This window comes from Xenopus laevis, chromosome 3L, assembly GCF_017654675.1.
Source record: "Xenopus laevis strain J_2021 chromosome 3L, Xenopus_laevis_v10.1, whole genome shotgun sequence".
NCBI classification, from domain to species: domain Eukaryota; kingdom Metazoa; phylum Chordata; class Amphibia; order Anura; family Pipidae; genus Xenopus; species Xenopus laevis.
In genome coordinates, this window is record NC_054375.1 from 159,478,630 (window position 1) to 159,496,108 (window position 17,479).

General features: G+C 33.5%; 1 protein-coding gene across 4 annotated transcripts; it reads left to right on the forward strand.

Moving 5' to 3' along the window:
* The first annotated feature begins 1,259 nt into the window (after window positions 1-1,259).
* Window positions 1,260-12,665, forward strand: pop7.L (POP7 homolog, ribonuclease P/MRP subunit L homeolog). Of its 4 annotated transcripts, none has more exon segments than NM_001095646.1 (2): window positions 1,260-1,284; window positions 11,847-12,665. In NM_001095646.1, a coding segment is annotated over 1 exon segment (384 nt). In that variant the 5' UTR covers window positions 1,260-1,284; window positions 11,847-11,849; the 3' UTR covers window positions 12,234-12,665.
* The last annotated feature ends 4,814 nt before the right edge of the window (window positions 12,666-17,479 follow it).

A 17,479-nucleotide genomic window follows, 5' to 3' on the forward strand; every position in this document is an offset into this window, starting at 1 on the left:
GGAAATGATTAAACCCTGAGGATAGAAAAGTCCAAATCAGAAAATCCGGCGTCTGAGACGTGTCGAGGTTCCAATGAAGTCAATGGAGAAGTCGATTTTATCATGTGCGTTGGGTTTTGTACCGTTGGTGAGAATTTCTGAAACAATTGTGAAATCCGATGAAAATTCCGAAAAAATTGTGAAAATCGGATGAAAAGTCTGAAAAATTCGTGAAAATTAGATTTTTCCCGCAATGCAAATTTTGTAATGTAATAAATAAGCGTAAAACCCCCGAGAGGATCTGATCAGATATTGAGATAAATGGGGCGGTTCCTAAATAACCGTTAGACGTGTAACGCTGAGGGGCACATTTACTAAGGGTCGAATATCGAGGGTTAACAAACCCTCAAGGTAAAATCCTATGAATTCGAATATGGAATTCGTAGGATTTACCGCAATCGATTGCGAAGGATTTTAATCCATCAATCGAAGAATTTTCCTTTGACAAAAAACCCGTAGCAAAGTGCTGGGTCCCCAGTAGAAGAACATGGCACCTCCGTAGTTTAAAGTGGCCAAGTAGGTGGTCAAAGTTTTTTTTTTAAAGAGACAGTACTTGGACTAGCGAATGGTTGAAGTCAAACGATTTTCAGTTAGAATCATTGGAATCAAAGTCGAAGTAGCCAATAAAATACTTTGAAATATGAAGTTTTTTTAACTTTGAATCCTTCACTCGAGCTTAGTAAATGTGCCCCTTAGTATAATGAGGCTACACAGACTGATCCCACACACACAACACGTCCTACAACTTTACTCTCCAATCAACTACTGGACAAACAGCAGCAACTAAACTGATAATGAAATACAGTCACAACACGTCATTACTGCGTCACACTGCTGGGGGAGGGACAAGCTAGAGGCAGGAAGTGCAGGGGCCTCGGGTAGGGCGGAGGCTCCTCCTTTCTCTGAGCTGCCAGTTTATTGGTTGTGGCCCTTGTCTAAAACCGGAAATTCTATATAATAAATGAGACACAAGACAAATGAGGCTCCTGCTTGTTGTTCAGGGCCCGGCTGTCGCAAACAGGAAGCAGTAATATGTACAGTAAGGAAACGCCGAAATCAAACATGGCGCCCGAGTGTCGCCATAGCGGCTCTGCGCATGCGTGTGGCGATAACGTCCCACAGACGCAGTGTGATTGGCCCTTAATCGAGATAGAGGCGTCTGTTCTCCAGTGATAAACACGCCTGCGTAAGAGAACTGCCCTGATTGGCCACCGTCTGTCGTTCCGTGAGGAGAGCAGCAGTGAGGTATGATGGGTAACGCTTAGCGTGTCGTAGTCTTCCTTCTGCCATGTGACCCGACTTGTGCTCAGTCTGTAACATGAGGGTCTGTGGCCCGAGTGTCCGTGTCCAGTTGTGGAGTCTGGGGGAGGCCGAGAGAGAGGAGGGACCGGAACATGCGGCTCATTCCCCTGTGTCACTCATACAGCACGTGACTCCTAGCGCCCAATCAGCTGTTGCACTCAGTGAGACGCTGACAGTGACGTAAGCACTCCCACAGCACGTGACTCCTAGCGCCCAATCAGTGAGACGCTGACAGTGGCGTAAGTAGTAGAGAGCGGGCCCAGCAAGAGTTTCATCCAAGGAGCTGCCGGTGAATGGACGTCCCTGCTGCAGCTCTATCAGTACAAAGCTGTGACGGTGCAGTTCCAGCGTCATGTGACCAAAAACAAGCTCATTGCTCTAAACACGTCACTCACATTATAATCATATATATATATACACACACATTATTATATTATTATATATACACATTATTATATTATTATATATACACATTATTACATTATTATATATACACATTATTACATTATTATATATACACATTATTACATTATTATATATACACATTACATTATTATATATACACATTATTACATTATTATATATACACATTATATATTATATATACACATTATTACATTATAATACACATTATTACATTATTAATATACACATTATTATATTATTACATTATTATATATACACATTATTACATTATTATATATACACATTATTACATTATTATATATACACATTATTATATTATTATATTATTATATATACACATTATTATATTATTATATATACACATTATTATATTATTACATTATTATATATACACATTATTATATTATTATATATACACATTATTATATTATTATATATACACATTATTACATTATTATATATACACATTATTACATTATTATATATACACATTATTATATTATTATATATACACATTATTATATTATTATATATACACATTATTACATTATTATATATACACATTATTATATTATTATATATACACATTATTATATTATTATATATACACATTATTACATTATTATATATACACATTATTACATTATTATATATACACATTATTATATTATTACAATTATTATATATACACATTATTATATTATTATATATACACATTATTATATTATTATATATACACATTATTACATTATTATATATACACATTATTATATATTACACATTATATTATTATATATACACATTATTATATATATTATATATATATATACACATTATTATTATATTATTACATTATTATATATACACATTATTATATTATATATATTACATTATATATATTACCACATATATACATTATTATTATTATATACACATTATTATATATATATCTATATTATATATACACATTATTATATTATATATATACACATTATTACATTATTATATATACACAGTATACACATTATTATATATATTATATATACACATTATTACATTATTATATATACATTATTACATTTTACATTATTATTATATTATATATACACATTATTATATTATTATATATACACATTATTACATTATTATATATAACACATTATTACATATTATATTATTATATATATTATACATTATTATATATACACATTATTATATATTACATTAATTATATATACACATTATTATATTATTATATATACACATATTATATTATACATTATTATATATACACTATTACATTATTATATATACATTATATAACATTATTATATAACACATATATACACATTATTATTTATTATATATAACACATTATTATATTATTACATATTATATATACACATTATTACATATATTATATATACACATATTATATTATTACATATTATATATACACATTATTTATATATTACATATATATATAACACATTATACATTATTATATATACACATTATATATTATTATATATACACATTATTACATTATTATATATACACATTATTATATTATTACATTATTATATATTACACATTATTATATTATTTATTATTATAACATATACATATTATATTATACATTATTACATTATTATATATACACACATTATTATATAACATTATTATATTATTATATATACACATTATTATATTATTACCATTATTATATATACACATTATTTTATTATTATATATACACATTATTATATTATTATATATACACATTATTACATATATATATACACATTATTACATTATATATACACATTATTATATTATTATATATACACATTATATATTATTATTATACACATTATTAACATTATTATATATACACATTATATATTATTATATATACACATTATTATATTATTATATATATACACATTATACATTTATTATATACACATTATTACATTATTATATATACACATTATTATATTATTACATTATTATATATACACATTATTATATTATTATATATACACATTATTATAATTATTATATATACACATTATTACATTATTATATATACACATTATTATATTATTATATATACACATTATTATATTATTATATATACACAATTATTATATTAATTATATATACACATTATTATATTATTATATATACACATTATTACAATATTATATATACACATTATTATATTATTACATTATTATATATACACATATATATTATTATATATACACATTATTTAATATTATTACATTATTATATATACACATTATTACATATTAATATACACATTATTACATTATTATATATACACATTATTATATTATTATATTACACATTATTAATTATTATATTATACACATTATTACATTAATTATATATACACATTATATATTATTACATTATTATATATACACATTATTATATTATTACATATTATATATACACATTATTATATATTATATATACACATTATTTACTTATTATTATAACACATTATTACATTATACATTATTATATTATTATATATACACATTTATTATTATTACATTATATATATACACATTATACATTATTATATTATTAATATTACACATTATTACATTATTATATATACACATTATTATTATTATTTACATTATTATATATACACATTATTATATTATTATATTATACACATTATTATATTATACATTATTATATATACACTATACATTATTTATATACACATTATTATTTATTACATTTTATATATACCATTATAATTATCACATTATTATATATACACATTATTAATTATTATATATACACATTATTATTTATACATTATTTATAACATTATTACATTATTATTATACACATTATTATATTATTACATTATTATATATACACATTATTTATTATTACATTATTATATATACACATATACATATTATATATACACATTATTAATTACTTAATATATACACATTATTACTTATTATATTAACACATTATTATATATATACATTATTATATTATTATATATACACATTATTACATTATTATATAAACACATTATTATATATACACATTATTATATTATTACATTATTATATAACACATTATTACATTATTATATATACACATTATTATATTATTATATACACACATTATTACATTATTATATAAACACATTATTATATATATACATTATTATCTGTGAATATAGAAATGTGTGAAAGTAACTACTACAAAGCTTCTATTTTTGTTCCTTTCATTTAATTTCCATTCTTTCTACTTTTACACATTGTTCTTTGTTCCTCATTCTTCCCCTTCACAATTCACTTTCCTCAATCTTCTCACAAGTGTCACATGTTAGTGGCCTCCTCTCATGAGTCTCTTCTGAATGGACTGTGATACATTAGAGCACAAGGGAGAGGCCTCAGCTAATGGGAATCCATAACTGTAACCAGATCCTCTGCTTACTGTAGGCAATACTTGTAGCAATACTTGTAGCAATACAGTAATACTTGTAGCAATACTAGCAAACAGTAATACTATACTTGTAGCAATACAGTATACTTGTAGCAATACACTGTAGCAATACTTTAGCACAATAACAATACAGGTAGCAATACAGCTACTTGTAGGTAGCAATACTTGTACAGTAATACTTGTAGCAATACTTGTATACAGTAATACTTGTAGCTACTTACACTGGTGTACTTGTTACCTCCTGTAGAGCAATACAGTAATACTTGTAGCAATACTTGCAATACTTGTAGCAATACAGTAATACAGCAAATACAGTAGCAATACTTGTAGCAATACAGTAATACTATGCTTGTAGCAAATACTTGTAGAATACAGTAATACTTGTAGCAGATACTTTAGCAATACTTGTAGCAATACAGTAATACTTGTGGCAATACTTGTACTTGTAGCAATACAGTAATAAGCAATACTGTGTAGCAATACAGTAATACTTGTAGCATACAGTAATACTTGTGTAGCAATATGTAGCAATACAGTAATACTTGTAGCAATACAGTAGCAAATACTTGTAGCAATACAGTAATACTTTGTAGCAATACAGTAATACTTGTAGGTAGCAATACTTGTAGCAATTACTTGTAGCTTGTAAATACTTGTAGCAATACAGTAATACTTGTAGCAATTACAGCAATACAGTAAATACTTGTAGCAATACAGTAATACTTGTAGCAGCAATACTTGTAGCAATACAGTATACTTGTAGCCAATACTTGTAGCAATAACAGTAATACAGCAATAGCAATACTTGTAGCAATACATAAATACTATGTAGCAATACTGTAGCAATACAGCAATACTTGTAGCATACAGTAATACTTGTAGTACAGCAAACTTGTAGCTTGTAAGCAATACAGTAATACTTGTAGCAATACAGTAATACTTGTAGAATACAGAATACTTGTAGCAATACTTGTAGCAATACAGTAATACTTTAGCAATACAGTATACTTGTAGCAATACAGTAATACTTGTAGCAATACTTTAGCAAACAGTAATACTGTAGCAATACAGTAATACTTGTAGCAATACAGTAATACTTGTAGCAATACATGTAGCAATACTTGTAGCAATTACATCTTGTAGCAATACTTGTAGCAATACAGTAATACTTGTAATACTTGTAGCAATAGCAATACTTGTAGCAATACTGTAGCAATACAGTAATACTTGTAGCAATACAGATAATACTTTGTAGCAATACAGTAATACTTGTAGCAATACTTGTAGCAATACTTGTAGCAATACAGTAATACTTGTAGCAATACTTGTAGCAATACAGCAATACTTGTAGCAATACTTGTAGCAATACAGTAATACTTGTAGCAATACTTGTAGCAATACAGTAATAAAGTAGCAATACTTGTAGCAATACAGTAATACAGTAATAGTAGCAATACTTGTAGCAATACAGTACTGTAGCAATACAGTAATACTTGTAGCAATACAGCAATACTTGTAGCAATACTTGTAGAATACAGTAATACTTGTAGCAATAATACTTGTAGCAATACAGTAATACTTGTAGCAATACTTGTAGCAATACAGTAATACTTGTAGCAATACAGTAATACTTGTAGCAATACAGTAATACTTGTAGCAATACAGTAATACTTGTAGCAATACAGTAATACTTGTAGCAATACTTGTAAGCAATACAGCAAATAGCACTTGTAGCAATACTTGTAGCAATACAGTACTTGTACTTGTAGCAATACAGTAATACTTGTAGCAATACAGTAATACTTGTAGCAATACAGTAATACAGTAATACTTGTAGCAATACAGTAATACTTGTAGCAATACTTGTAGCAATACAGTAATACTTGTGCAATACAATACTTTAGCAATACATAATACTTGTAGCAATACTTGTAGCAATACAGTAATAACTTGTAGCAATACAGTAATACTGTAGCAATACAGTAAACTTGTACAGTAATATACAGCAATACTTGTAGCAATACAGTAATACTTGTAGCATACAGCAATACTTGTAGCAATACAGCAATACTTGTAGCAAACTTGTAGCAATACAGTAATACTTGTAGCAATACTTGTAGCAATACAGTAATACTTGTAGCAATACTTGTAGCAATACAGTAATACTTGTAGCAATACAGTAGCAATACTTTAGCAATACTTGTAGCAATACAGCAATACTTGTAGCATACAGTAATACTTGTACAATACAGAATACTTGTAGCAATACTTGTAGCAATACAGTAATACTTGTAGCAATACTTGTGCAATATAGCAATACAGTAATACTTGTAGCACAGTAATACTTGTAGCAATACAGTAATACTTGTAGCAATACTTGTAGCAATACAGTAATACTTGTAGCAATACAGCAATACAGTAATACTTGTAGCAATACTTGTAGCAATACAGTAATACTTGTAGTACAGTAATACTTTGTAGCATATTGTAGCAATACTCTGTAAGCAATACAGTAATACTTGTAGCCAATACAGTAATACTATGTAGCAATAACTTGTAGCCAATACAGTAATACCTATGTTAGCAATACAGTAAGTACTGTGTAGCAATACTTGTAGCAATTACAGTAATACTTCTGTAGCAATACTTGTTAGCAATACCAGTAATACTGTAGCCAATACCAGTAATACTGGAGCAATAACAGTAATACTGTAGGGCATACAGTAATACTTTGTAGCTAATACTTTGTAGCATACAGTAATACTTGTAGCAAGTAACAGTAATAACTTGTAGGCAATACAGTGTAATACTTGTAGCAAGTTACCAGCAATACTTGCTAGCAATACTGTAGCAATACAGTAAATACTTGTAGCAATACAGTAATAACTTGCTAGCCAATACCCAGTAATACTGTGTAGCAATACAGTAATAACTTGGTAGCAATAAGTACTTGTAGCAATACTTGTAGCAATACAGTAATACTTGTAGCAATACAGTAATACTTGTAGCAAGTACAGTAATACTCTGTAGCAATACAGTAATACTTGTAGCAATACAGTAAATACTTGTCAGGCAATTACAGTAAAGACTTGTAGCAATACAGTAATACTTGTAGCATACAGTAATACAGTACAATACTTGTAGCAATACAGTAATACTTGTTAGCAATACAGTAATACTTGTAGCAATATGTAGCAATACAGTAATACTTAGATACTTGTAGCAATACAGTAATACTTGTAGCAATAAGTAATACTTGTAGCAATACAGTAATACTTGTAGCAATACAGTAATACTGTAGCAATACTATGTAGCAATACAGTAATACTTGTAGCAATTACAGTAATACTGTAGCAATACAGTAATACTTGTAGCAATACAGTTGTAGCAATACAGTAATACTTGTAGCAATACAGTAATACTTGTAGTAGCAATACTTGTAGAATACAGCAATACAGTAATACTTGTAATACAGTAATACTTGTAGCAATACTTGTAGCAATACAGTAATACTTGTAGCAATACAATACTGTAGCAATACAGCACAGTAAACTTGTACAGTAATACTTGTAGCAATAAGTACTTGTAATACAGCCAACTACTTGTAGCAATACTTGTAGCAATACAGTAATACTTGTAGCAATACAGCAATACTTGTAGCAATACAGCAATACTTGTAGCAATACAGTAATACTTGTAGCAATACAGCAATACTTTGTAGCAATACTTGTAGCAATACAGTAATACTTGTAGCAAACAGTAATACTTGTAGCAATACAGCAATACTTGTAGCAATACTTGTAGCAATACAGTAATACTTGTAGCAATACTTGTAGCAATACAGTAATACTTGTAGCAATACTTGTAGCAATACAGTAATACTTGTAGCAATACAGTAATACTTGTAGCAATACTTGTAGCAATACAGCAATACTTGTAGCAATACTTGTAGCAATACAGTAATACTTGTAGCAATACAGTAATACTTGTAGCAATACAGTAATACTTGTAGCAATACAGTAATACTTGTAGCAATACAGTAATACTTGTAGCAATACAGTAATACTTGTAGCAATACAGTAATACTTGTAGCAATACAGTAATACTTGTAGCAATACAGTAATACTTGTAGCAATACTTGTAGCAATACTTGTAGCAATACAGTAATACTTGTAGCAATACAGTAATACTTGTAGCAATACAGTAATACTTGTAGCAATACAGTAATACTTGTAGCAATACTTGTAGCAATACAGTAATACTTGTAGCAATACAGTAATACTTGTAGCAATACAGTAATACTTGTAGCAATACAGTAATACTTGTAGCAATACAGTAATACTTGTAGCAATACAGTAATACTTGTAGCAATACTTGTAGCAATACAGTAATACTTGTAGCAATACTTGTAGCAATACAGTAATACTTGTAGCAATACTTGTAGCAATACAGTAATACTTGTAGCAATACTTGTAGCAATACAGTAATACTTGTAGCAATACAGTAATACTTGTAGCAATACAGTAATACTTGTAGCAATACAGTAATACTTGTAGCAATACAGTAATACTTGTAGCAATACTTGTAGCAATACAGTAATACTTGTAGCAATACAGTAATACTTGTAGCAATACAGTAATACTTGTAGCAATACAGTAATACTAGTAGCAATACAGTAATACTTGTAGCAATACTTGTAGTAATACTTGTAGCAATACAGCAATACTTGTAGCAATACTTGTAGCAATACAGTAATACTTGTAGCAATACTTGTAGCAATACAGTAATACTTGTAGCAATACTTGTAGCAATACAGTAATACTTGTAGCAATACAGTAATACTTGTAGCAATACAGTAATACTTGTAGCAATACAGTAATACTTGTAGCAATACAGTAATACTTGTAGCAATACTTGTAGCAATACAGCAATACTTGTAGCAATACTTGTAGCAATACAGTAATACTTGTAGCAATACAGCAATACTTGTAGCAATACAGCAATACTTGTAGCAATACAGTAATACTTGTAGCAATACAGCAATACTTGTAGCAATACTTGTAGCAATACAGTAATACTTGTAGCAATACAGTAATACTTGTAGCAATACAGCAATACTTGTAGCAATACTTGTAGCAATACAGCAATACTTGTAGCAATACTTGTAGCAATACAGTAATACTTGTAGCAATACAGCAATACTTGTAGCAATACAGTAATACTTGTAGCAATACAGTAATACTTGTAGCAATACTTGTAGCAATACAGCAATACTTGTAGCAATACTTGTAGCAATACAGTAATACTTGTAGCAATACAGTAATACTTGTAGCAATACAGTAATACTTGTAGCAATACAGTAATACTTGTAGCAATACAGCAATACTTGTAGGAATACTTGTAGCAATACAGCAATACTTGTAGCAATACAGTAATACTTGTAGCAATACTTGTAGCAATACAGTAATACTTGTAGCAATACAGCAATACTTGTAGCAATACAGTAATACTTGTAGCAATACAGTAATACTTGTAGCAATACAGTAATACTTGTAGCAATACAGTAATACTTGTAGCAATACAGTAATACTTGTAGCAATACAGTAATACTTGTAGCAATACAGTAATACTTGTAGTAATACTTGTAGTAATAGCGGGCACGTGTGACACAACAACTACAGACTCATTCAGTCCGCTCCTCCCAGGTTGCACACACTACCGGCTACTGATTAAAGAAATTAACTGTTAAGAGGACTGAGACGAGATCATAAGGAAAGGGATTTACATTCTGGGGGGCAAGGTCAGGTTGGCTTTAATTAGCACTCGTCCTCTCTCTGCTCTTACACAGTTTACAAAAAATAGCTCCAGTATTTTGAAAATTTGCATCTTGCCAACCAGCTTCTCCTGCGGCCCTAAGAGGTGTGAGCCCAGGGACACTCGCACCCCCTGCACCTCCCGTAGTTACATCACTGGCCAATCATATTATTGGTGCTGCCAAGAGGGACTAGAGGAGATCAGTTAGTGAGAGGGAAACATTCCCCTAGCAGGTTCCATTGGGGAGGGGAGACTGTCCCCAGCAGGTTCCATTGGGGAGGGGAGACTGTCCCCCAGCAGGTTCCATTGGGGAGAAGAGAGTGTCCCCCAGCAGGTTCCATTGGGGAGGGGAGACTGTCCCCCAGCAGGTTCCATTGGGGAGAAGAAACTGTCCCCCAGCAGGTTTCATTGGGGAGAAGAAACTGTCCCCCAGTAGGTTCCATTGGGGAGGGGAGACTGTCCCCCAGCAGGTTCCATTGGGAAGGGGAGACTGTCCCCGAGCAGGTTCCATTGGGGAGAAGAAACTGTCTCACAGTAGGTTCCATTGGGGAGAAGAGAGTGTCCCCCAGCAGGTTCCATTGGGAAGGGGAGACTGTCCCCGAGCAGGTTCCATTGGGGAGAAGAAACTGTCGCCCAGTAGGTTCCATTGGGGAGGGGAGACTGTCCCTTGACTGGTTTTGTTAGGGAAAGTAGGAAGTCCAGTTGCAGTCAGTTCTGGAAGGTAAATAACTGCTTCTCTTCCCCTGTAGGACATGGCGGAACAAAAACCACTTCCTGGGCGGGTCCATCACACGCGTCGTCCAGCCCCCCGGCCGCCTCGCAGCCCAAATGACATCTACGTGACTACAAAGACTGATTTCCGGGCTCAGTTGGCTCGGTGCCGGCAACTTCTCAGTACCGGGGACTTTAGGGAACTGAGGGTCCATGGTTTGGGCCTGGCCATTGGACGTGCCATTAACTTGGCTCTGCAGCTGCAGTTGTCCTACCCCGGGACTCTGCACATCTCCCCCAACACCTCCACCGTAGAACTGACCGATGATCTGGAACCTGAGGGCGGAGAGGACATGGAACCTGGAGCCCGGAACCGCAATAACTCCGCCATTCATATCCGCGTGTATCGCCCGCAGGGAGAGTGAGGGAATTATTGGTGCTTTCATGGGGTCCACTGACATCATCTGCTTGCACTTGTTTCCCTGGTAACAGCGCATTGATACTTGCTACTTGTATACGTGTCACTGTTGGACTTACTACAGGCAGCAGCTCCCATTGGTCGTATCTGGATACAGATTCTACTGCACAAGCCAAACAATATTATAGGTCCTATACTTATAGTTTATGTTTTTAAAAGCTGTGTAGTTTGGTCAGATTTAATACAAAATGTTGTGTTTTTACACAAAATTCTTTGTTTGTAGCGCAATTTGTTGCAAACCTTATGGTGACCATAGACGTTAACATTTTTTGACCAATTTCTGTGCGATCTGTCCAACTTGTCATTATGTATTTAGAACTTTATTTGTAAAGCACTGTTAAAGTACAATATAAATAAAAGTAAACACGGGGAAGACAAAGAGCTTAAGTTCTATGTGGTAAGAGACACAGTAGGAAGGAGGTCCCTGCCCCATAGAGCTTACAGTCTAAGTGTGTGGGTGGATAATATTCAGGCACAAATTGGAGGGGAAAAGTGCAGAAGGTAAAGTCATTGTCCAATAGGAACAGGACTAGACTAATGTTCTACTGCTCCGAAGAGCAGACTCTTGGTTTTCTCTTGAAGAGATTGAGAGAGTGTTCCTTACAGAGGAATTCAGGGAGGGAATGACAGAGGGAAAGAGCAGAAGATAGAAAGGTTTGAGAGGTGACAGTGGATGGAGGGAAGAGAAGGTGAATCTGAGAGGAGAAGACACGAATGTACAGTGAGACAAGAGAAGAAATGTAGTGAGGAGCAGAGGAGTGAGGGACATGAATGTTATCAGAAGGAGTTTCTATGTTGTCCTTTGTTTAACAGGCAGTCCTATCTTGGCTATATTGTGAAGGAAGAAGCGACAGGTTTTGGCAGGATTATTAATAGAGAAGGAGAGGGACTGGTCAAAGATGATCCCAACAGTGTGTTGAGTTAATGGGGTTAATGGTCATGCCATCAATAGTAATGGTGAAAGGAAGAGAAGGGCTCAGTTTGGGTGGAAAGACCATGAGCTGAGTCTTGGCCAAGTTGAGCTTGAGGTGATGTTGATTCATCCAGGAGGAGATATTTACTAACAGTCTGGGATCAGTGAGGGGTGTCTCAGTATATCTGGATATCATTGGCATACTGCTGGTATTTAAGGCCAAATGAAGATATAAGGTCTCCTAAAGAGAGAGAGAGAGTACAAGGAGAACAACAGAGGAACAAGTCCAGAACCCTGAGACACCTCCACATTAAGATGAAAGGATTTGTTATGAGCAGTAACCCGGACCTGATTGAATAAAAGAGGGGAAAGTAGCAGACGTTAACGAGGAATTGAATATATGAGTAAGTACTGGTATAAGGATCAAGTGAGCAAGTTGTAGATGGAGACAGGAGAAGTTTAGAGACTTCAGAGTCTGTTATAATATCAGGAGAGTTGAAAAGGGAAAGAGGAGATTTAGGAGGAGTGAGAATATTGGAATCTGAGGGGTGGGGAATTGTTTGTGGATGGAATTGACTGCTATTAAAGAAGTCCGCAAAGTCCTGGGGGAATGTTCAGGTGTTAGTGTGTCATTAGTAGAGGGATGGATGATTTATGAGGGTACTATAGTATTCTTGTTTAGCCTGGGATAGGGCAGCACATAAGCAATTTATAGAGGAGGAAGTTGGTTTTGTACTGGGTTTCCTCCACATTTCCTCTACTTACAGGAACACAGAAGTCACATGTGAGACTTCATCCAGGGATGGGGATTGTGGGACTGATTGTGTTGTGGCTGCAGAGGGTCATGGGTAATTATATGAGCAGTCACAGCTGAGTTGTTGGTATTTACCAGTGAATCAGAGGAGTTAGTGATGGAGGAGAGAGCAGTTATATTAACAGTGTGTATGCTGAGTGTTAGAGGGGCAGTATGTGACATAGTAAAAGAGATTAGATAATGATCTGAAAGGGATCTCTGTTGAATGCAGAAACATTTAGGTGTTTGGTAAAGAGCAGATCTAGTAAGTGACCATTCTTATACGTAGGTGGATTTGTCCCCTGATGGAAATGGTCAGATGGAGAAAATGGCATGACTGGCATGTGACAGTTGAAGTCACACAGAAGATTTCCAGGACTGTCAGAGTATGGGAAAAAAGAGAGACAAGATTCAAAATCCGAGAGAAATGTGGCGGGAGATTTGTCAGAAGGTCTGTAAATGTTTACAGAGGTCTGTAAATAACAGTTACTCGTGCAGTGAGAGAGAACAGCTTGTACCTCAAAATAAGGCAACAAGAAGGGATGAGGTGTAGACATGAGTTTAATGTGGGAGAGAGGGGAGAGCACATTGTCTACTCCTTCTTCATGGTCAGTAGTGTGGGGGGTAGGAGAGAGACCACCATAAGAGAGAGTTGCCTATAGCATTGATATTCTGAGAGACTTAGGGGCCGATTCACTAACTTCGAGTGAAGGATTCGAAGTAAAAAAAACTTCGAATTTCGAAGGTTTTTTTTGGGCTACTTCGACCATTGAATGGGCTACTTCAACCTTCGACCTTTGACTACGACTTCAAATCAAAGGATTCGAACTAAAAATCGTTCGACTATTCGACCATTCGATAGTCGAAGTACTGTCTCTTTAAAAAAAACTTCGACCCCCTAGTTCGGCTTCTAAAAGCTACCGAAGTCAATGTTAGCCTATGGGGAAGGTCCCCATAGGCTTGGCTAACTTTTTTTGATCGAAGGATATTCCTTCGATCGTTGGATTTAAATCCTTCGAATCGTTCGATTCAAAGGATTTTATCGTTCGATCGAAGGAATAACCCTACGATCGTACTATCTGCGCTAAATCCTTCGACTTCGATATTCGATTTCAATTCCCAGTCGAATAGCGAGGGTTAATTAACCCTCGATATTCGACCCTTAGTGAATCAGCCACTTAGTGCAGGAGGCATCATGAATTCAAGTAGGGATGCACTGAATCCAGGATTCGGCCTTTTTTCAGCAGGATTCTGATTCGGCCAAATCCTTGTGCATGGTCAAACCAAATCCAAATCCTAACTTGCATATGTAAATTAGGTGTGGGAAGGGAAATGACATATCTTTTTGTCACAAAACAAGGAAGTAAAAAAAGTTTTTCCTACCTTTCCCGACCCCTAATTTCCATATGCAAATTAGGACTTGGTTCATTATTCGGCGAATCTTTCACAAAGGATTCAGGGATTTGACCAAATCCCAAAAAGTGGATTCAGTGCATCCCTAAATGAAAGTGGATTTGTTAGTAACAGAGCGAGTATAAAGAAGGGGAGGTGAGTGGGAATGTGAATAAGGTTGGAAGGGGGACGATGGCAGATTAGGAGAGATATCGCCAGCAACAAGTAACTAGAAGAGAGAGTGAGAGCAGGTGGGAGAAAGATTTGAATTTTCTATGTCTGTATGAAGTGTTTTGATAGAAGTCTATGCGCTTCCTAAAAAATAAAGTATACGTTTACCACAAAGCTTTTTTGAGTTCTCCTTTAGTTAGAATGGCTCTTGTCGCTTGATGTATGGAGGAATAGCTCCCAACTGTGAGAGTGAAAAAACAACGTCTCCTCTCCCACCCGATACATCAATGTTCCACAATACAACCTCCAAGAACAAAAAACAAGAGAGGGAGAAAAAACACAGTTGTGCCAAGATATAGATACGGCTGCCCTGCTCCCATAGTACTCACGGGAGTACATTTGTCAGAGAGATACAGTATATAATGTATAGGAGCAGCAGTGTGTGCAGTGGAGCAGAGAGGGACATATTATGATAGAGAGGAGGATATTATGATAGAGACGGAGATATTATGATAGAGACTGAGATATTATGATAGAGAGGGGGATATTATGAGATGGAGATATTCTGATAGAGAGGAGGATATTATGATAGATAGGGGGATATTATGATAGAGAGGGGGATATTATGATAGAGAGGGAGATATTATGATAGAGAGGAGGATATTATGATAGAGATGGGGATATTATGAGAGGGAGATATGATAGAGAGGAGGATATTAAGATAGAGAGGGGATATTATGATAGAGAGGGAGATATTATGATAGAGAGGAGGACATTATGATAGAGAGGAGGATATTATGATAGAGAGGGGAATATTATGATAGAGGGGGATATTATGATAGAGATGAAGATATTATAATAGAGAGGGAGATATTATGATAGAGAGGGGGATATTATGATAGAGAGGAGGATATTATGATAGAGAGGGAGAAATTACGATAGAGAGGGAGATATTATGATAGAGAGGGAGATATTGTGATAGAGAGGAGGATATTATGATAGAGAGAGGGATATTATGATAGAGAGGGAGATATTATGATAGAGAGGGAGATATTATGATAGAGAGGGAGATATTATGATAGAGAGGAGGATATTATGATAGAGATGGGGATATTATGATAGAGAGGGGAATATTATGATAGAGATGGGGATATTATGAGAGGGAGATATGATAGAGAGGAGGATATTAAGATAGAGAGGGGATATTATGATAGAGATGAAGATATTATAATAGAGAGGGAGATATTATGATAGAGAGGGAGAAATTACGATAGAGAGGGAGATATTATGATAGAGTGGATATTATGATAGAGAGGGAGATATTATGATAGAGAGGAGGACATTATGATAGAGAGGAAGATATTATGATAGAGAGGAAGATATTATGATAGAGAGGAGGATATTATGATAGAGATGGGGATATTATGATAGAGATGGGGATATTATGATAGAGATGGGGATATTATGAGAGGGAGATATGATAGAGAGGAGGATATTAAGATAGAGAGGGGATATTATGATAGAGAGGAGGACATTATGATAGAGATGAAGATATTATAATAGAGAGGGAGATATTATGATAGAGAGGGGGATATTATGATAGAGAGGAGGATATTATGATAGAGAGGGAGAAATTACGATAGAGAGGGAGATATTATGATAGAGAGGGAGATATTATGATAGAGAGGAGGATATTATGATAGAGAGAGGGATATTATGATAGAGAGGGAGATATTATGATAGAGAGGAGGATATTATGATAGAGAGGGAGATATTATGATAGAGATGGGGATATTATGAGAGGGAGATATGATAGATAGGAGGATATTAAGATAGAGAGGGGATATTATGATAGAGAGGGAGATATTATGATAGAGAGGAGGACATTATGATAGAGAGGAGGATATTATGATAGAGAGGGGAA